Here is a 21,516-nt window from a genome sequence, read left to right on the forward strand (position 1 = left end):
TCTTTCCATAAGCTTTCAACTAGAAAACAAAGGGATGCACTTTGTCTCCCATGTTTGCTCAATTTGTGTGAACCAAAGCTAATACTCAGTTGTAACACAGCAACTTCAGTTATTTAATACACAGAAAACATCCCCTAATTTCGCTGGACAAATAGCAAAAACAGTAGTTTTGATTTTTAATCTTTAAGGGAATGGAGCTGAACCTTGAGGAAAGGCAACCTTGCTCCAGCTCAGGGACAGCAGAATGCTCACCTGCCCCTTCCCTGCTGCGACTTGTACGGCTCTTCTCAGAACCCTACCAGCTCTCTGCTCGGAGAAAAGACTTCCAAGGAGACAACATATAATGCCATTCTCTCTTCAAATCATGCAGGCTAAAAACAGTGGATTTATTTTTTCACAGAATGGCCTGGGTTGAAAAGGACCACAGTGATCATCTAGTTTCAACCCCCCTACTATGTGCAGGGTTGCCAACCAGCAGACCAGGCTGCCCAGAGCCACATTCAACCTTTTTCTGCAGCATCCTTATATTCTGCAAATTATAACAGTCTGCTCTGTATTTTATGGTACTGACTTAGGACAAAAGATTCAAATATACCTTGCTCCACTGTGAGTTGGTCTTCCAGAAGTTGGGCATCCTGATCATCCCCAGCTCTGAAAACCCCAGACAAGGTAACAACTTAGGAACACCGGTGCTGGAGCTGCACACTGCTTGGTCTTGGAATTTTAACATGGAAGAGGGGGATTTTTACTTCCGTAATTAACAAATGATGAGAATAAGCACTTCATATTCTATTTGAAAAAGAAAACAGGAGGAGGCCTGATAGCCAGTTTGTAATTTAGTGACAATAAAGCAGATGTGAACATGGTTTAGAGCATACCAAATACACACACACAATGTCATTGCCTGTTTTATTTAGTGGAATCACTTTTGTAGATTAGAAATATTTCCAATTCCCATTTACTCCAAAGCAAGCCTCCACCGTCAACAGGCGTAATGCAGTTTGTTCAACTGATTCCAAACAAAAAAAAAAAGGTACAATCTCAAAAGTTAAGTTAGAAACTAAGTTCACACATTTTCTTTGGGACCAGGAATCTGTACATAGTACAAAATATACATTTATTGAACTTTCTGTAAACACACAGTTTGAATTGTGTAAAACTGTAAATATCGGTGAACTATGTGGAGAATAATTTATTATATATTGTTATACATTCTACTTAAGGAAAATAGTTATGCTCTGGTATATTACTCTGTTAAATTTATAAATTCCATAACGAAGCTGTGTATTCTGCAAACATGCTTTTCAAGCTTAAATCTCTCCATTTGTAACACACATTTATACAAGTCATCAATGAAAAAGTTACACTTTCCACAAAATAGATATAAAGAGGTCATGAATTTTCTAAAAAGACAGGCACAGCATGTCACTACAAAGGAGACTTTCATGGTACGATGTGGAGTTAACGCTGTGAGGAGACAGGTGAGAACTCTCTAATTCAGCATGTTTGTACATAGTCTTAGTAACAAGACAGATGCTAAAAACCAAAATCTTTGCTTTGAAACATTCATGAAGCAGCTGGTTCTGGAAATGCTCGACTCACATTTCTCAATTATCTATATTTCCTGGCCAGGAGAACCTAAGCTTGTGTCTCCTATTAACCCCTTGTCAGCAGTGATTCAGTTATCTGAGCGCGGAACTGCCTGGCACGATTAGCTATCAACAAATGCAGAACTCAGCACTCCCTCTACAAACTAGATTCCTGGCACCAAAAAGTTAGATCTGGTTAATAAATTCAACTTACAGACAGTAGGAAATCCCAATTTCCACCATCAAGCTGTTCCTATGGCAGCAAGCAACAGAAGGCATGGGAACTGCTCCTCCAGCACCTCGCAGACTGGGCCCATCGCATAACGCCCAGCTTCCCGTTTACATGTCTGAAAGTTTCACACCCAGCAGACTTGAGAGTCCAGCATCAAACGCTCAGCAAGAACAAAAACTCCCCAAAGTGCCAGCACTGATGTTTTCAGTAGTTCCATTAATGGATATGGAAACGATGCTCTGCATATTCAGCACATTTATTCCTAGGGATTTAGGGCCTCTTTGCATTCCCATCCCAGGTAATTCATTTTGGGTTCCATCCTTTTATTCTTAAAGCCAAAAGCAGTACATGAAAGACCGGAACCTCTTAAATTTTGTCCTTCTGATGTTTTAAAAGAAAAAAACTGCTGACTTGCATACTCAAAGAATTAGGACATTATTAATTCTAATTAATCTACCGCTTTGCTTTAGGACTGTCACCTTCTTCCCCTCCGGCTTTGAAATCTTTTTCAAAACCAACTCCAACAAAAGTGGGACAGTTGAGGCTGCAACAATACTTGTGCAAACTCTATGTACTGGGAGTGACTCTCCACCAACATCAGCAGGCTGATGTTAAGAAAGCACTTCCATTTTCCTAAGATCACTTAAGTTCAATTTTCCCTTGCAGTGTGAACTAAAATATTGTGCTGCAGCATGAAAACCCAGCAGTGAAAGTGAAATTGGCAACTGTTTTTTCCATTGCTCAAACTGAGTTGAATTCAGCAATGCAAATGAAATTAAACTCCGAAGACCTCAGTCTACAGGTATGAAGAGAAGTATGTAATGTTTTCTGACCTGCAAGTCTGTTTTCTCATTTTAATTCACAAAGATACTTCTCAAGAAAAATCACAGTGACATCTCCCTTGCAGTGGAGGTTCGCTCACAATATATGTCAATAGTCCTGTCTACTTCAGCCATCAAGAACACATGGTTCCAGCAGCTCTTCAGAGCCACACAGTTAATGGAAGCACACATGAATTTCAGTTTTCTTGGTGCTATTGAGTGAGCTGAGAAGTGTGGATGCAGTGCTCTTAGAGAAAAACACTGCTGTCTGACACAGCACTCATCCCTGCAAACAAATTACTGCTTATACAGTAGTAACGAGCATTAATTTTCTCCCTCTCTTTTTTTTTTATTTAAACATAGAAGATATTTTAAAAAGTATTCAGACAGGAATAAGAGTTAAACATAAAAATTTGGTTAGGCATAAAAACATACATAATCCTGAAGTCTGACCTACCATCCCATCTCACTGAAGTTTTGAAATTTTCAGTCGAACGATGTCATTAATCCTACAGAAGGCAATAAGTTAAATGCACTTCTCCAAATACTGTGGTTGCAAAGACTAAGATTTCTGTTGTAAGTAATGCACACCTCCTCAGAAGCCCTTTTCTTAAGACACCACAACCAGTCCTGGACTCTTGGCTGGCAACCAAAAATCTCTACTGTAACAGTGCCTAAAGGACAAGAAAAAAACTGTTTTACCGCTACCTGAAAGGAAAATGAAATGAAGATATGGCTCATGGTAAGTCGGCAACTACAACATAATAAGATTAAAGTGCCTTTTTCATGTACTAAACAAATTTTGGAAGATTCCCCTGAAAATTCATTTTCAGCAGGAGATGATGTAAACCTAATTTTCAGCATGCTGATATTCTTTTTGTACTTGAAAGCATTTAGCTGTCTATGACTGTAAACAAAAGTTTTAAGTTCTCCTGTAGCCTCTTTACCTTCTGCAACCAAATGCCAGGCCCAGGTACCTGCTACCTCATTCACAAAGCAATACCAGTATGAAGCAAATAAGGGTACAAACAGCTTCCAGAGGCAATGTCTGAGCTGCAGACTGTGCAAGTGCTCCAGAAGCAGCTTAGGAAGAGCTCACCAGAAGGTTGCATCCTCCGATCAACACTGCTCTATCCAAAATGCTTAGCCCAGATCGCTACCTGCAAATTTCACCATTTTTATAGATTTTAATGGCTCACTCTAGGAATTGCATTCATTTTATGCGCTACAACATCCTAGAAATTCACGTGTGGAGCCCCTTCTTACCACTCAAAGAGTTAAAAATCTATCCAGTCAAATAGAGACTGTGCACCTTGTAATGTCATATGAAGGCTTAGGTCGTGATCATCTGAAATGGACACAGCTGCAGGAAACAAGGAGTGACACCAGTTATCCTGAAGACATTTTTACACCTCCAGAAGCTTGGCACGGAGTAACAATTCCAATTCCTAAGGAAATACAGCTCCCCAGCTCCGCTGGGGAAATCTTCTATTTGCCCAATGATGAGGAAAAAGGGTTGTGCTTGACTAAATGTTCACCTGTTGCTGAAACGGCCAAGTTAAATAATCAAGAAATTTAAATGTATCAAGTGGCTATACAGCAGTTCAAGAATGCACATGTAGAAATTCAAGTGAACATCTTAACATGATGAAATCCTGCTGTACAGTGAAATAAGGTACACTCTAAGAGCCTTTTCATTAACCTAATTGTGACAGCCAAGCTACCTCTCTCTTGGGACAGAGCTGCACACAACTACAGATAGTTAACAAGAAGTCCATTTGTCACCATGGAGCTCCCATACAAAACATTAAACTCAAGGTTTTGTGATTCCACTTTCAAGAAAAAGAATGCTGACCAAGGTAAAATATTTGTCTTAAGCATAGTGTGGAGAAAGATCTGCAAAGGCTTTGATACTTCCTATGTAGGTCCATCATTTATCTGCACTGAGGCTCTGACCTCCCCAGCAAAAGGAGCGCTGCATCCATTCCTCTGCTCACAGCCCTGCCTGCTGCTAGCACCAGGTACTTGCAATATCCATTTATTCAAGATGAAGAGCACAGGTTTTCTCTCCCTCTCATAACTGCACAGCCACAGAAGCACTACTGCTAACACAAAGCAGGCAGTGGAAGGAAACTTATAGCAATAGCTCAGTCTTGATATTAGTTGACCATGAAACCATATCCTTAGTTTATAAATTATTAAAAAACCAAAATGCAACAGGAAGCCTCTATTAGCCCAGTGTAACAAGTCAAAATGAGATTCTTATCGGGGTATCAACTGCAGTGCAAACTACTCCCCAGTTTTACTAAATCACCCTGAAGTTTCCAATCCTTGAACTAAGGGAAATGGCTCAGATTTTAACCTATACAGTTGAGATCAATTTCCTAGTAAACGATCTCATTGTCATTCAAGTCAGTATCCTAAGCACGTGTTAAGATGAACAACTTTGGCACCTGCATGAACCACCAAGGTCAGTGCAATTCCTCATCTGCTGCTTAATATTCTGTAGGCATCTCGCTAGCATGAGACAACCTAGAATTACCACAATTCTGCATAGGTTAATAACAAGGAGGTGAAATTTTGATCTCCAATTCTGACTTCTGCTGGAAATTACACTGAGTGATGGGCACGCATCAGGGGCTCTGCAGAGCTGCTTACAGACTATGTAAGTGCAGGCCAGCTGAAAGGCCACTGCTTGCTCAGGACCTGCTGATCTGTGCCCACTGTGGGTACCAGGATGTGACTGACAACAGATTTTTACAAAGCCTTGCAAGTCTGGGGCCCTGTTTAATGTAATCACAGTTAATACAACACTGGTTTTTAAAACACATTTTGGAAGAAGCTTCTGTCTTGAACATATTTCAATGCTGAATTAGTGAGAATGATTTGAAACAGTTGTCTGTAAAGCAGTACAGGTATTTTCCCAGAACAACCAGTGAAACATTTAATCTGACTGTAACAAAACTCACAGAAAACTGAAGCCGGTGAAGCTGTTAAATGTAGAAGGAAAACAAAGTTGCATGGCATACGAAGAGAAGTAGCTTTACAAATATCATTTCTTTTTTTTTAAAAAAAAAAAAAACAAATTGGGACCACCCTATTTGAACACGTATTTAAAAATACATCTTTTAACATCACACAATTTTCATTTTCGTCACACAGGAAACTTTTTCCATGAGGGAAATAAATAGCACACAATACTTCAAGAAAAATTGCTGCCTTGCCCCTGAGGTGCTAATGTTTTTAGCATTAAAGAAAAGTTTCTGGTGCAAGAAGGAGGTGCACAAACGTGCAAAAGTGCCTTTTTCTTTTCAGAGCAGTGAAAAGTACAGCTTGCCTCTAGGATGCTTTACATAATTAGTGTATTTTGTAATCAAAATCTGTATCTAAAATGGCAGTGTTTATGCATACATAATAGATTCAGTGCTCTGACCTCATCAAAACGCCGAACGCAGCTGGGAGGGAGAAAGGCCTGAAACAGGCCTTCTGCCACTGCCCTCAAACCCAGTGACAGCACCTGTCACAACAGAGAGGTACATCCTTCCTAACCTTCAGGAGGCCTCATAGGAAGAGGCTTCAACTACACAAATCTGTCACTGAGACAGCTTAAGCAATTACGAAGTATGGCTTTACACACCACAGTTTTGCTTCCGATTTTTAAAAGTTTGAAACTGAAAAGGTTTCCACAGTCCAGTTCGAGGTTTTTCCAAAACTAAACTTCAGTCTATATGAAAAAGGACAGAACCTTATCTGCCTAGTCCTAAATTGCATGTAGCTTTTCGCACTAACACGCCACGTGTTATTAAATAAGCCTGTTAATTAGGTGCCTGTGAAGCTCTAACTTAACGTTATTATAGTTTTGCACTCTACAACAAAATCAGACATTTTAAGCATTTATTCATAGGTAGGTAAGGAACTGGTTCTTTAAGCAAAAATTGCTAGAAATTTATAAATACAAATAGTGCTTATTTTTTCTTCATTCATGCTCCGACAGATTACAAACTGAATACAATGAAGTTACGTTTTAAGCACCCCACACAGACAAGAGGGATAAAAAGAAAAGTTTGCTGGTATATACTATACTTAGTTCCAAGACACTATAAGTTACTTTTTCACTGTTCAGTGTTCCCTAACTCTGCATTAGTTTTAAGGCTATATATACAAATATGTATATTTCAAAGTTAGGGAAAGACACATAGCAAAATGCATTGTACTACGTTTTCCTATCAAAATAATTATACACCAAGTTTTGATTCTGTTTATCTGTAGCAAATGTTACAATCTACTTGTTTTACTGATTTTCCTTTTGGGGAATCTGCCTACTAAATGAGTAAACTACATATTAAATACAATATTCTCAACCAAAAAGACAATACAAGGTGCACAAAACAGCAGTTTTGCAAACACGACTGACTTTAAAACTTAATTTTGCATGTTCAATGGGAGAAAGCTTACCTTAAATCAACTTATTCTCTTATAAAATTTTAAATTAGAATTTTAAACAACAAACAGTTAGATATTATCAACATGCTATATCTCTAATCACAAGTACTGTTTAACCACTAGTCTCTCATTGTAAGTAAGTGGGTCAATTAAAAACACACACCATAAAATGTTAAAGATTGTCAGGCTATGACAAATGTATTTTTATCAAACAGTAGGCAAATTCAAACCAATGCACATCTTCAGTGGGGAGAACAGAAGAAGCCTGAAAAAAATCCATACTCATAAAAAACAGGGTCACAGATTTATCCCACTTCATCCTCTAGCATATGGCTATGTCTTGGGCAATAATCAAAACTCTTCCCATTTTAAAAATGGGCTACCAATTAATAAAAATATTCTTCCACGTGTAAAAGATCATTTACAATGGCACTGACATTTTAAAAGGCAGGAAAAAAGGAATTACACATTTATGGATAAATTTCTTGTTTGTTAAACCAAGCTTTATTGATAAAATGGAATTCAAAGTATTTCACTTGGAACAGCAGCAGATCCAGCCAATTAAGATTGTAAAAATGCTGCAGACTCCTACGGTGCGTAGAAAGCTGCCTGTTTGTGCTCAGTGATTAGTAACTTTCAGGTAAGGGTTAATGAAAAGAGGTGCAGAGAATCGAGGCATTCTAATCTGGAGGTTCATATGCTTATGAACACATGATACTATTAATAGGGCATGATTCAACTCCCACCGAAGTCGAAATGAGAACTCCCTTCAACTCAGTGTGAGAGCAGGAGTACCTCTGAGAAAACAAGATCTGCTTGTTGAAGAATGTGCACTACTCTCTCGTTGTTTTTCCACTGCCAAGCAAATTCCCTACTGTGATTTTGGGAAAGTCGCCCACAAGATCAGCTTTCATAGAGGACAAAAATGTTATCCTTAGTTTTGTGCACCTCTCGAGCACCTAGCTGGCTAGGCTGCTGCTCCTTGCAATCCAAAACCACAACATGAATGTAAAGGGATATATATTGTTGCATCACACAAGTCAAACATTTCTTCTAACCTTTGTAGTGATTTAAAGCAGTTCATAATTAAATATGAGCATTTTGTACAAAGACAATTGCACTTTACAAAAAAAACAAAATCATACAACATAAATTGCTGGAGTCTGATTTACAACATGGATTATGGTTTGAAATCACGTTTACAGAAGTCTGTTTTACAAAAAAAAAAGATCAGTTCCTGGGCTAGATGTCGTACTGCTGTAGTTTTCTGCTGCAGTCACTCTCACCAACACATCATACTCCCTTCTTTAATTAATATTGAGGGTGGATGTTAAGAAGGGTCACTGAGGTTGGGCTGCACTTTCATTTGAAGAATGAAACGTGAACTCCACAGCTAGATGAGCAGTTTTACCACATATCATCAGTTGAGGCAGAATCCTTAAAGAAAAAAGAAGGAGCCCTTTAAAGTCTGGAGTGCCCATAGTTACAGCAGTTTCTGGATAATCCAGACTGAAAAGGGAAAAAGCTTGAATCATTTTAGGAGCCTGTTTTCACTCTCCTTTCAGAAACAACAGAAACAACATTTAAGAGGCATCTAGAAAACACGCATGCTTCATTAATGAAACACTAAGTAGCAAACATTTGAAAATCGGATCAACTTTTGTCTCAAATGCTTACTGATCCTGACAATAATATCCCAGGAATAATACTCACATACATCTCCAGAATAGTTAAAAGTAATGCAAATGCATATTATTTTCTAGAAGATCAGGATGTGCCTTGTGCTTTTTGCTACCATTACTACCACCTTTTGATATTTCAGTCCTTTCTCACTGCAAAGGAAGACAGTCATTAACCAATGCCTGGTCAGATCAATTTTATCTCTTATAATTTAAGCTTAAACAGAGAAGTGTAGTTTCAGTAAGTGCTAGAAATCTTAATTTTGAATTGTAATAAATCTGCAAGGAGAAAAAGAATTCCATAGTACAGAATTGGAATCAGACACATAGTAGGCTGTAAATCATAACTACATGGCCAGACTGCACATCATTACATCCATGCATCCAATATCTGAGTAACCCTTAAATTAGGTCCATTTAGGCTCCCAGACAACAGAGGGTTTTGTATAGCTGATAAATGGAACCACTCTGAAAAAAGTGTTTAATTAATTCCTGCTATCAGTTAAAAGAAAACACATCTTAGCACAAACCAAATGGTAAACTTCTAGTGGCATTTAATCGTTTTATGTTGTATCTCTTTCCTTTCCCCTCACTTAGATTGTTCTACATTTGGCTTAACCTAACTGCCTCATCTGTTCCACTAAGTTGAGTATATATGTTAACTAAGCATGACCACAGCTTGCTAGCTGAACCAACAGTTAAATCAGCAGCACAGCCAGCAGAGCAAACTGCTTACGTACAGCAGCAATTTGGGGTTGTTTCAGCATTAAGTACTATCTTCCCCTAAATAGCAGAGACATGATGGGCTTTAACAATGGTCTCAGCTGGTACTTCTACAGCTGCACACCCCTATTGTTACTGAGACTGCAGGAGACAGAAGTATTACTCTTCTTTGAAAGTACTGCCTTACTGATTCCTTTGAAAGGGAAGAGGCTAATTAAGTCTTTAGCAACGCCACATATGACAACTTCTTAGCATTAAATTTCTGCACCCTTCATTCAAACCTGCACACAGAATTCATTACAAACCAAAAAGAAGAACAGTTGGCACGGAGGTGTAGTACAAAAGCCAAGATCACTAAAATTACTCTTTGTGAGAGTACCACCCCCAGATTTTTCTTCAAAACCAGAAGGAGCAAAGGAGAACCATTATATGAAAGACTAAAATGGTTATGTTTTTCCAAGTGCAAGGATGCAGAATAAAAGCAGTAGTGAGTAAAAATGCAGGAGCTGCATGCCAACTATTCAGTATGCAAATTCCTGTATCCTAGTTGCCAACATCATCATAAAATGAAGACGTTTAACATTCATTTGTGGAACAGTAACTTAAACAGAATGCTTTACATTCAAAATGCATCCTTTTTCAGAGAGCATTAAGGCATTGTTAGGCTAAGGGTACTGAGAGAACTGCCAAACAGTAGCACTCAGTTTCAAAGCCAATGTACAGCTTTATGTTTGAAGGCGTTTCACTTCTACACTACATTTGCAAGATTCAGATCAGGGAATTCCAACACCAACAAGTAAACCATGCTGGAGTTCTATGATCAGCAGAAGGCATCCAAAAACAGTCACAAAGGCACAAAATGGTTCTCACATTTTTTTGGGAAAGAACAACTGGAAATATGTTTCTTTACAAAACAAATACTATTACTGGAGTGGGAGGAAAGAATGCCATAGAAGAGATACTTACAGTGTCATCATTCCTGTAGGGGTTCAGTCTGTTATAAACAGCTTCTATTACACTCCGTCTAGATCAAAAATAAATAAAAAATACAATATTTTAAAGTCAAACTCCTTAGGTAAAATTGTAATTTAAAAAGCAAACTTTTAAAGATCTTACATTTGCAGAACCAAGTTTACTGCAAGTTAGTCCTAAGTGCCATTACACATCGATCTTAGTTATCCCAATCCTTTAAAACCCTCAAGTTCAAGAAAAAGAAAGCTGAATAAGCACTTTGCATTCAACAGAAGAGAAGCACAACCAAACATTCAGATGAGGCTGCAGTGCTGTCTTGTTTGGAGGTATGATGTCTCTCATACTTAAAGAAAAAAAAAAAAAGAGGATCAGAGAACCTGATACAGGTTGAATGCCATGGCCATTTGTGTGCCCAATGAACACTGCAGTAGTACCTTCATATATTATGACACTTCCAGAGGGCTTAAAGAAGAGGTCTTTCAAGAAAAGTGACACACACACACAACAAAAAAAAAGGGAGGGTGAAGGATAAGGAAGCCTCTACCTTAGCCAGCACATAAGAATTTTGGAAGGGGAGCAGGAAGGAAAGAGAGGAATAAAGGAACGGAAAAACAGATTGGCCATCAAAAGCAATTTTTCTCCAGATATCCTAATGTGCAGAACCAAGTACGACAAAATAGCACACTACAACTCGGATACTACCTCAAAGCCACCTTTTAACTGCTCATGAATACATGCAGGGGAAAAACAAAAGAGCGCATTCGAAGTAAAAAAAAAAAAAAGCAGATGGCAGTCTTTATAATCTTCCTGTAACATCAAAAAGTTGGGTACTATCATACAGCAGTATAAACACTACAGCAAATCTAGTGAATACACGCATGGAAGAAGAGGATGAATTTAAAGAAATAAAAACAAGCAATTATTCCCAAAGTACAATGCACAAAGTTGTTCTCATCTTTCAGAGATAGGTATCGCTGATTCTAAATAAAGCCAAGTTACTTGAAAAGCATTGTTTTCTTTCCAAATGCTCAGTATCGCTTCAACTTACACTATAATACAATCAAATCCATATTTCTGTCAATCACTATTCAAGATAACATCACTAAAGCACATAATCCCACCAAAGTCACTTGTTTCAGTGACTTCAGCACTGCCTCACAACCACAAAGCTACTGCTAGCCAAAGAAGCTCGATAAACAACTTGTATGCCATCTTTTATGAGTAACTGACTCATCAATGCTTCAAGATGACTGTAACACATCCTAAATAGACACTACTATTTATATATAATAGCCATCTCTTCTTTTCCTACATCATAAAAGAAGAATTTTGTTATGTAGAAGTCATCCTTACAGCCCACTTATCATTTATTCCTCTACGTGCCTACAGACTTCAAGTTCCTATGGAACAAGACAAAAATTACACACTGAAGTATTAAAAATAAACTGTCCACATCACATGTGCTCAATATACACAAGTATATAGTACAAGTTCATGGATGACCTTCTGAACCAAAAAACACTTGCTGTGGAAAAAAGCTAAGTGCATTTCTTTCTTAACTGTTGAACATCAATTTGAGACCCCGAAGCACAGCACTGAACTCTTCAAGGACAAAAACAGCCTATTTAAAGTTCTACTTCACTTTTTTGATAGACTTCTATCCTGGTTTTGTGTTTGACACAAGCAGAGAGGTGCATAAGCAAAACTTTAAGCAATTACCACACTGCCTTAGCTACAGACAAGAAAAGAAAGCTGCCAAGCAAAACATGATATGCATAAAACTTTTTGAAGAGCAGAACCATATGTCCAAGTAGCTACTAAAGGCAGTCCATTATTTTTGTACCTTCAAACCATGTCCCACCCAAAGAAACCCAATTAATTACAAAAACAGAGACACTCAGGCCACCCTTAAAAACCCCTCGATCCTTCTCAAAACTACATTTTGACATGTAATTTTTAACAGTGATTCATAGTTAACTCTGTTCTCGTGCTTTCCTTTTCATTCAGAACAGTTCAGTAATAACAATTGAAGAACAGATCACATTCATCCTGTGCCCTTCCTCCCTCCCCGTACTTTTAAGAGTGGCCTTACAGTTAAGTTTGATTTAAATAATAATAATAAAAACACATTTACACTGATGTGAACTCACTTGCTTGCCAATTCACCCCCTGGCGGGAGGTTTGGGATGCTCTCAGTTGCTAACGTACGCATCACGTGGACTAAGTCTGGCACTCCTTCACCCTGCTTCTTTATGATCTCTGGGAATCAGAAGTACTTTTTTTGTAAGTGCAGTCCAAATTTAACTTTAAAAGATTGAAATACTCAGTTTTATAAAAAGGCAGCTTAATTTCTGTTAATATACGAAACAAATGACAGACCATACTCAACATGGTGTTAACTTGGTTCCATAGCAAAAAAGACCCGTGATGGATCTGACACAAGATACCCTCCTAGCTGTTAACATGCACACTGGTTTCAGAAATACACAGCTAACGATTCCAATTCTAATGGCTTTCCTGCTATAGCATTATTTTATTTTCCTAACAAAATGCAATGGGCATGAAGGAAAGATTAACATCAGCTTTATCACTGCAATAGAAGGTTAAAGATTATCACCATCCTAGAAAGCAATAGTATTTCCACAAAACAGAGTTCATCAGCAGACACAAAAATAAAATGACCCCCAGTACAAGTATACATGGCTGCAAGTCTATAAGCCAATACCTGTACCTTACCACATCATTGCAAGATGCAAATGTTAGGAACTATCGTGTACAAATTAAAAGCCAGGGACACTGGAGTTAGGAGACAGCTCCACCCTTCTCTCCCCTCGCAATACGTGACTACTAGGCAGTTATTTAAAGCTGAGCTCCTCCAACTTCTGGGGAGAGAGGCTTTGCACTCTAGTTCTCTAATTTTATTCTTAGGCCTATTTTCCTTTTTAGAGCAGTAAGCACAATGGAAATCACAAGAGATTTTGCTGTAACACCTCTGAAAATATTCTCTTTTCATAGGAATTTTAATAAATTTAAAACAATCTATTTCTTCAAAATGCATTTCTGCAGATTGTCTGTAAATACAAGCTTAGAAAATAAGAGATGACTTATTAAGACTCAGCATTATTGATCTTCAAGTGAATACTGCAGTCCATATACAATAGGTATGTCTATACATACATTATTCCTTATGTATTGATACAACTTGAAGAGCAGTTGGAATTCATCAGTACCATTTCTGAAATGAATACTTTAGCATTTAGTTTTCACTCTAACAGATAATTGCAGATAACATACCAAGTTTCCACCTTGTAATTTAATCAGTGAGATACGGCATACTGAAGCTTAAAACCAACACGTACCCAGTCCTTTTTTGTAAAATAGGTCAGATAAATAAATAGCAAATTACTTTTGTGCATGCAGTAGTTTTTCAGGGCTATGTGTGTTTACAGAAAGAATCAGCTTTATTTTGCCAGCAGATTGTGCAAATTATTTGCAAGGTATAATGGAAGCACTGTCTAGTCCTCAGCAGTGTCAGACTGTAACAAAGCTTTAACCTGCTCAAATAAGAACCTAAGTTTTAGATATACAACATCACACACCAGATACTTCAGAAGCTTGCCGTTTCCTCAAGAAATTCTATGGCCAAAATTCATTTTACCATCTAATACTGAGGAAATAATCTAACACTCATAAATCTGAATAAGAAGCAAGATCTCAGTTTTGGTTTGCCAAGTTCCTTTATTGTGCAATTTTGAACATCTAGTATATTCTACATTGTGCTAGAGCTAGAGTTCTGCTGTACAAAAATAAGGACTTTGTATTTTACCTATACTACACAGTATCACAACCTGTAACTGCAGTACATGTAACATACAGTCTCCACTAAATGAATACATTTATATTTTGATATAACTAAAATACAGACTGAATGAACACTGATGACACAACAAATGGAGTCGGTCTGCTAGCTGCATTAATTTATTGGAATTACTTTCTTGCAATACATCTTATGAGCCCCACACCTATTCAATTTACTTTAAAACCTTCTAAACATTTTCATGGCATCAAGCATGGGAAGAACGTACTTACATAGCCCTACAAATAAAGGATTCAAAACATATCTGCTTATTTCATTCTCTGAATGGGAATTCCACACAGTGATTAAGAAAATTCAAATTTGCAATGTTGTGAAAATATGGGAGGGAACACGTAGCAGCTAACTGAAAATGATTTACCTCTATGCAGATAGAAATATTGCTACGATTATCTATTACTGAACGTTTATACGTAAGAAACTGAGAACAGAAAAAGAAGCCTAGACAAGTGTCATTTTAAACACATCAATAACTCACATATTAGTGCAAATAACAGCAATGCATTTTGGAGTGACTGATTACTTCTACAAGGAAGATCACATAACATTTTATGAGCAACACTTATTTACTGCAAGTAATGGCAAAAAAGATGCTTTTCCACACTTGCTTTCTCTTCTGTTGCTATCACAGCTATGAACCTGGACCACAAACACATTGAGACTGATGGTGGCACAGTAAGTAGAAAGCTTCTTTAAATCTGAATATCTGCTTGTTCACAGAATCATTTGGAAGATACCTTAAAGATCCACTAATTCTAAGTCCCCTCTTGTTCAAGAGGACCATCAGTAAAAAGCATCATTCAGTCTTAAAACTTGCACTACTTTTTCACAGTGTAAGAATAGGTTCTAGGCTAAAATATGACTAGGAATAATGCACATTATTAGCAAGCATCAAATCTCATTACCTGGTGAGACTACACTGAGTACTGAAGTGCATAAAAGTATATTTTATGCATTTTCACCAGGTTTCCATCTTAATAAATTTTAATTTTAAACCGGTATTACAAATTAGTAAGAGAATTCTAGAAGTCTAGAAGTAGTCCTTGCATTTTCTACTTCCTTCAGCTACACATTAGGCTTTTAAAGTCAAACATGATCATTCCTAATGAAAAATCATTACTGTAGTGTTGAACATTTCAGATAGCATAGCAGTTCTACTTTGCTAGCCAATTCTGCATGATCCATTTCCAGCAAGAAACAACGTAATTGCACAAGAATTATCAAGTTAAATGTAACAACTGTCACCTGCTCTCGAATTTTTGTTTTAGTTCAGCCTTTCAACTTCCCTCCTCAGTCAGAGCTAAAAGGGGAAGTTCTGTCTACAGCTGATATAAATCAATGTAGGGTTGAGTAGTGTTTACTACATATTCATAAGTTTAAATAATATTTTTGTACAACAAGAAACAAAAGTTTGAGAGCAACACTAAAAAGAAGCAAAGACCCTTGAGGGGAAGTACAAATCATTTCCTCAAGTAGCTCAGACAACTTGTCATTAAATTAATATTAAAGTGCTTTGCAACTACATACAGAATCTGTTTGCTTCCATTCAAGTATGACACTTCACTCATTACTGAAATTTTCTATTTGCATAAATGGAAAGAATTGGCAGCCAAATTCACTGTATGAACCATAACCACACATGCAGATTCAGTGACAGGTTCTTCATTTACTGAGGTGTCTGTACAAAATGTTAGCTTTCCCCACTTTATATTAATATATTCTAGGGGGTACAGTGGTGCTAGCTGAAGATGCAGCCATAACTTGAAGATACCTTCATACTGCAGGTAATGGGTTTGCATGAAGTAAGGCAAAATAGCTAAGGTATGAAGGCAGTACTTCTCCAGATTAGAAAGAGTTAGCATGCTGTAAATTAACGTGTGACTTCACAGCATACTTGCTTTTCAGCAGTTTTGTGAGTGGGCCTACATAATGAGCTCTTCGAATGCCTGAAATGGAGAAAGCTATCTGACACTTAACTCATGCAGTTCTACCATACACACAGATACTCTTGCTACATGGTCAAATAAATCCACGCCATAGCTTGGTGTGCATCAACCTTTCCTATTAGGAAAGTTGGATCAAACCAGAAAACATGCTCTATCTGGTCATTAGTTCAGAGGCAGAACAGCTGTACTTTGCCACGACCTTGGGAACAAGGTCTTTGAAATAGGCAATTCCTTGCTAAGGAGCACTTACACCAGCATTAAGTGCTTTGAACTTCATGTTAATTTATCTGAACCCAGAATTCCCATGTAGACAAGACCTTTGTGAAACTTCCGAAGCTGCACTTTGTATTACCTTTGTGCAAGTTAAGGAGGAAAAAAGTGCACAATATATTCCTGTAACATATTAATCACTGATACCATCGTTGCTAAGAACTCTGTGTACTGTGCTGTGTGTGCTGTTAAGGGTTCTTGCAGTATATACACATAACTAGACTGGTAACACATAGGACCCAAAGAGTCCACTTCAAAAATAGACTTAGCCTATGCAAACAATGCATACAGCAAGTCTTACGTTTCAGAAACAAAATCCAAGCTGTGCTCATCTTTAAATATCAAAAGGCACGATAAAATCCAGTTTTAATGAGAAATCTCTGGAATTAAATTGATTTCAAATATCATTTGATGGTCCAAAACACCCATGACTTGCAGTTTCAGCTCAAAGTTTAAAATCATCCAGAAATACAAATTTAAACAAAATTCTGAAGTTATTATCAAGGATGTGCTCCCAGATTTTGCTCATCAGGAATGCTTAAAGATTAGCTTTACCAAAGTTCTGACATACTTCCAAATAAATATACACGTCAGCAGGTGCCTTCAATGTAACAGTAATCAAGCTGTAATTGCATAATGAAATATTTTTATGGCTAATTTGCAGACAGAACTACGCAGAAATGATATGCAAATTACCATCTTCATACACATTTTGCAGGACATTCTATTTCATTTAACTCCATGTAACAGGAACAGTGATTTACTGGCCTGTAGTTATTGCTGCCAATGGACTCATGAGGAACAACTCATGAGCACAAATGAAAATTTTGCCATCCTGAACAATTTTCAGATGGGCTACTGCACTTGCATAGCAGAATTCTGCCAGGTCACAGAGCAGGACTGTAAGAGTGCCTTTTTCAGAGATGTACACTAGATGGCCAACGGCACTTGATGGTCTATTAAAAAGCTTGTATGGATTAAGTTTAGTTGTTGCAAAGGGAAGGGGGGCCCAAGGGGTCTGTTTAGAAACAAAGTTACTTATTTTTTTTTAAATGATCCACCTTCTACTCTGCTTTCCAGGTACTTGTCCAACTCTGCCTCTCTTTTCACCGCCTCCGGTGATACCTTTGGGGCATTCGGAAAGCAGATCAGTATCACACTCATGTTGTCCCGACTTCCCTGGTGGAAAAAAAAAAAATGATTTGAGAACACATACACACCAGACTGAAACCAAATCAAAGCATTTTCACTTTTTCTTCCGAAATTCTAGTTATTCATTCAGTAAAAACTACCTTTAAGTCACTTTGTTTTTTTCCACCTTCATGCTCTGAAGACTACCTGGAATCAACTACAGACAGCCCACTGTCTTTTTAAAATGATATTACTAATAAGTGATGTACAATTACAAAGTTGTACAATTACTTGTTTTAAGTATTTTCCAATCATTTCAAGAAAACAGATGAAATATTAAATCAATAAACAAAACCTTCACTGCTTAAAAGCAGTACACAGGAAGCTGTTGAAGTCAGACAGCACTTTTACCTAGGAACACTCTTGCTGATCAGGCTTTTTTTTCCCCCTTTAAAAACACTAAATAAAGAAATTACAGGTTATAGTATCTATTAAGAGACCAGTTGGAAGGAGCTCTAGCCTTTACAAAAGCATTCTTTGAAATGGAAACATTTAGAACTTTGACTAAACACAGTCCTAATACACATTTAAATACAATCACATTCTACTTAAGAAAAATTACTGTTTAGTTTGCTTTCACTACCCCTGTGCTCTTGTCTACAGACATGCATCTATGCTTAACATCAACAATTGAATGCACTGAAGTTAGTGAGATCAAGAACAAACAAATATTTAAAACAAGCTTCTACAGATATGAGAATGTGCTGGCAGCTGGCTACTGCAAAATTCACAGCATCCGTAAGACAGTGTTCATTCCATGGCGTCTGTTTTCAAGACAAGCAGATAAAGTTGTAAACAAAAACATAAGCCTTATCAATTCTCTACACTGCTGGAAAGCAAATTTCTTTTTTCCAAATGGGAAACAATGACCTTGCTAGCCACGTGGCATGAGCTGATACACAGCCTTGCCTTGATAATATAAAAAAAACACCTGTGTATTTTACACTATGACTTACAGCCTGTCTTTAGAGAACTAAGTGCTAAGTTACAAAATTAAATATTTCAGATCTCTTAACTGTGCCATCCTACAGTTTATTAAAACAAGGTGGAAAGTTGCTGTGCAGAAAATTGCAGAGATTTGTTAAACAAAACAGTGCTAGTTTCACAGCCATATGACAACACTGAATGAGAAGTACAGTAATTAAACCAGAACAAAACCTGATTCAGGAAGTCAGATCTTCACATCGTCAAGACAAGACTTTAAACGATAAGATATGAAGTCAGAGTTGAATCACACTGTATTCATCCTGACACGATCATGGCAGTAAAGTTACTACATGGTCAGGAGAGGAAGGGAAAGCATATTTTTTACTCTGATTAAAGAGCTGAGATTTTGTAAAGTACATTGTGAACCAGAAAAGGACAGTTATGGTCCTTGGCTTTCCCATGTGTTTCTGGCTTCTCAGGTATCACAACATATCTATACATGACTTTTAACTCTTCAAAGGTACCCAGAAATCCATGCTATTTCTGTTGCGTGCTTGTTTACCCATTACTGCCATTTCTCTGGTAATCATAGCAATTATTTATTAACAAAATATATGATTCCACAAAACATATTTGATTCCACTTATAGAGTGGAACCAAAACATTAACTTGTTTATAAACTTCTAATAGCAAAAACATAATAAATTTCTCCTCTCAAGCCTTGCTACCTTGTACAAGCAGGTGTCAACTATCTCATTGCAAACTTTCTCAAGGTCATCAGTGACTTCAAGTCTGGATCTTACAAAGTCACAGAGCTCTTCATTTCCCATAACATCCCAGATACCATCGCAAGCCAGTATGATGAACTGATCATCTTCTTCTGATCTCTCAATTTCATAAACTTCAGGCTCTGGTGAGACTAGCTGTTCTGTAGGACCTTTCCCATGGACACATTTGTAATCAAAGTCCCCAAGTGCCCTTGAAACAGCAAGAGAGCCATTCACACGCTGAATCATTACAGAGCCGCCCGCATTCTGTATGCGCTCTTTCTCCAGTGGGTTGCTTGGTTTGTGATCCTGTGTGAAGAAGTGAACCTTCCTGTTTCTACAAAGTAAACCTCTTGAGTCTCCACAGTTGATGAAGTATGTATGCTGGGGAGAAATCATGACACCCACAGCTGTTGACCCACTTCTGTCTGCACCATGTTTCTTCTCAGAGATGACTCTCATGTGTTCATCAATTTGCAGAAAACCTGTTCTGATGCCACTCTTTACACTTTCCACAGATGGTGGCCCATCTGGCCCTTTAAAATCCTGGTTGCTTGTGATGTGATCTAATAAATGCTCACAGCAGTACTTGGCAACCTGTGATCCAGCGTGCCCATCATATACAGCAAAAAATGACCATCCATCAAGTCCATTTGGCAAACCAATCACAGCTGTGTGTGCATCCTCCATTTCGACTCGCCAGCCTTGCATACTACTCAGACCATAACGAAGCCCGTTCCCCTGCCCTTGGGCATTATGCTTCTCCATCTTTGGCTTGTCTAAAAATGCTCCCATGATGACTTTCCTTCAGGTCTAAAAAGAAAGAGAAAAGGGTTATTAAGATGATCTAAAACTTCAGAAATAAGTAGTAATTAAATAAATAAACTTAAATTAGAAGTCCAAATAATGCTAAATACAACTTAAAAAACCCTCACCAGATATAAAGCTTTTTCCCCACAGAAGTAAAATTAGCATTGCTTTAGTCTAAATTAAACAAGGACACTGCTACTAGCTGATGTTTCCAGGACAGCAGCATTGCCTAGGTCCCTACTGCCAGGCCATGAAGTCCTCCTCAACTTCTGGTTTTATGATGGCAGCGTGGAAATGAAAGGAAAATTATTCTGGAGAATAAGGTTTTGCTTTTGTTTGGTGAAAGCAGGTAAAGTGATCTGAAGGGTAAAGATGAATGCGAGTCTGCATTAAAAATAGTGGCAAACTGGACAACTAGGAGCAAGACACAGAAGGAAGAGAGCAGCTGTCCCTTCAGGCAGCCATCAGTATGGCTCAGCCATCTCATAAAAGTTCATCCTTAGACTTTCAGTTATATCACACAGCAAACTTCTCAGATGTCTACACAGCAGATTTACTTAAAACCTTAACTTATGCATCTTTTGGTGAAAGACAACTACCCCTGACAAGTTTAAGGAAACCTGTTTGGAAATAAAATCACATATACTGTCAATTCATGCTTCTTTTGTTTTCAAACCAGACCGAGGTACTGCACACCCTACCCTCCTCCACCTGAAATCATTGGGATGTGATGCAGCAAGTATTTGTGCTTAAGAGAATTACATTAGCAGGCAGCATAAATGGACTGGTTGATCTTTGTGGCTTTCACACCCTATCCATTCAATCCACCCTTCTAATCCACATCAGTTTATTTGTGCGTTCATTACAATTATATATTTAAAAATACATAAAATAGGTCACATTTTACATACTTGCAAATTCAGCACTAGAGAGTGTGCAAATTGCTGTTACACAACACAAGGTATGGGAATAACAATAGAAGATCTTCAATTCAAAGATGTCAGACAGATCAACTGCAAGTCAAATCCCAAAGCAAGATTTTACCCAAGGCCCCAGCCAATCTGCTGCACTTGCACAGGTTATTTTCTAGGGATTTTAGGTCTTAATGTATGCGTAATATATTAGGTCAGTTTCCTATGTGATAACATCATTTTTGATAACATTATTATTCAAACAGATCCCCAGCTATGTATGAAACTACACATCTCACAAAGCCTTTCAAGCACATCTCTTCCAACAACACATCATCAGCCTCTTAGAAACATCTGTATG

General features: G+C 37.7%; 1 protein-coding gene across 3 annotated transcripts; it reads right to left on the reverse strand.

Moving 5' to 3' along the window:
- Nucleotides 1-895: 895 nt before the first annotated feature.
- PPM1A (protein phosphatase, Mg2+/Mn2+ dependent 1A) lies at nucleotides 896-20,259 on the reverse strand. Of its 3 annotated transcripts, none has more exons than XM_003206787.4 (5): nucleotides 19,396-20,258; nucleotides 17,611-17,728; nucleotides 12,610-12,718; nucleotides 10,454-10,511; nucleotides 896-8,522 (listed from the first exon to the last, which is right to left on the reverse strand). In XM_003206787.4, the coding sequence occupies exons 1-5, from the start codon at nucleotides 20,227-20,229 to the stop codon at nucleotides 8,493-8,495; spliced, it is 1,149 nt and encodes a 382-aa protein (XP_003206835.1). In that variant the 5' UTR covers nucleotides 20,230-20,258; the 3' UTR covers nucleotides 896-8,492. The 3 variants fall into 3 exon arrangements, with proteins under 3 accessions (XP_003206835.1, XP_010710369.1, XP_010710368.1); XM_010712066.3 differs by having other exon boundaries at nucleotides 8,474-8,594; XM_010712067.3 differs by lacking the exon at nucleotides 12,610-12,718 and having other exon boundaries at nucleotides 19,396-20,259.
- Between the last annotated feature and the right edge of the window lie 1,257 nt (nucleotides 20,260-21,516).

Source organism: Meleagris gallopavo, chromosome 5 (genome assembly GCF_000146605.3).
Source record: "Meleagris gallopavo isolate NT-WF06-2002-E0010 breed Aviagen turkey brand Nicholas breeding stock chromosome 5, Turkey_5.1, whole genome shotgun sequence".
Classification (NCBI taxonomy): Eukaryota; Metazoa; Chordata; class Aves; order Galliformes; family Phasianidae; genus Meleagris; species Meleagris gallopavo.

Excerpts from the sequence above, each read along its gene's own strand:
- PPM1A (XM_010712066.3), bottom strand. The coding sequence starts at position 20,229 with ATGGGAGCATTTTTAGACAAGCCAAAGATGGAGAAGCATAATGCCCAA. Across the intron at positions 10,512-12,609 it reads GGGGGTGAATTGGCAAGCAA|ACGGAGTGTAATAGAAGCTG; the intron begins GTGAGTTCACAT and ends TTTTTGATCTAG. Across the intron at positions 8,595-10,453 it reads CCTACAGGAATGATGACACT|TCTGGATTATCCAGAAACTG; the intron begins GTAAGTATCTCT and ends TTCCCTTTTCAG.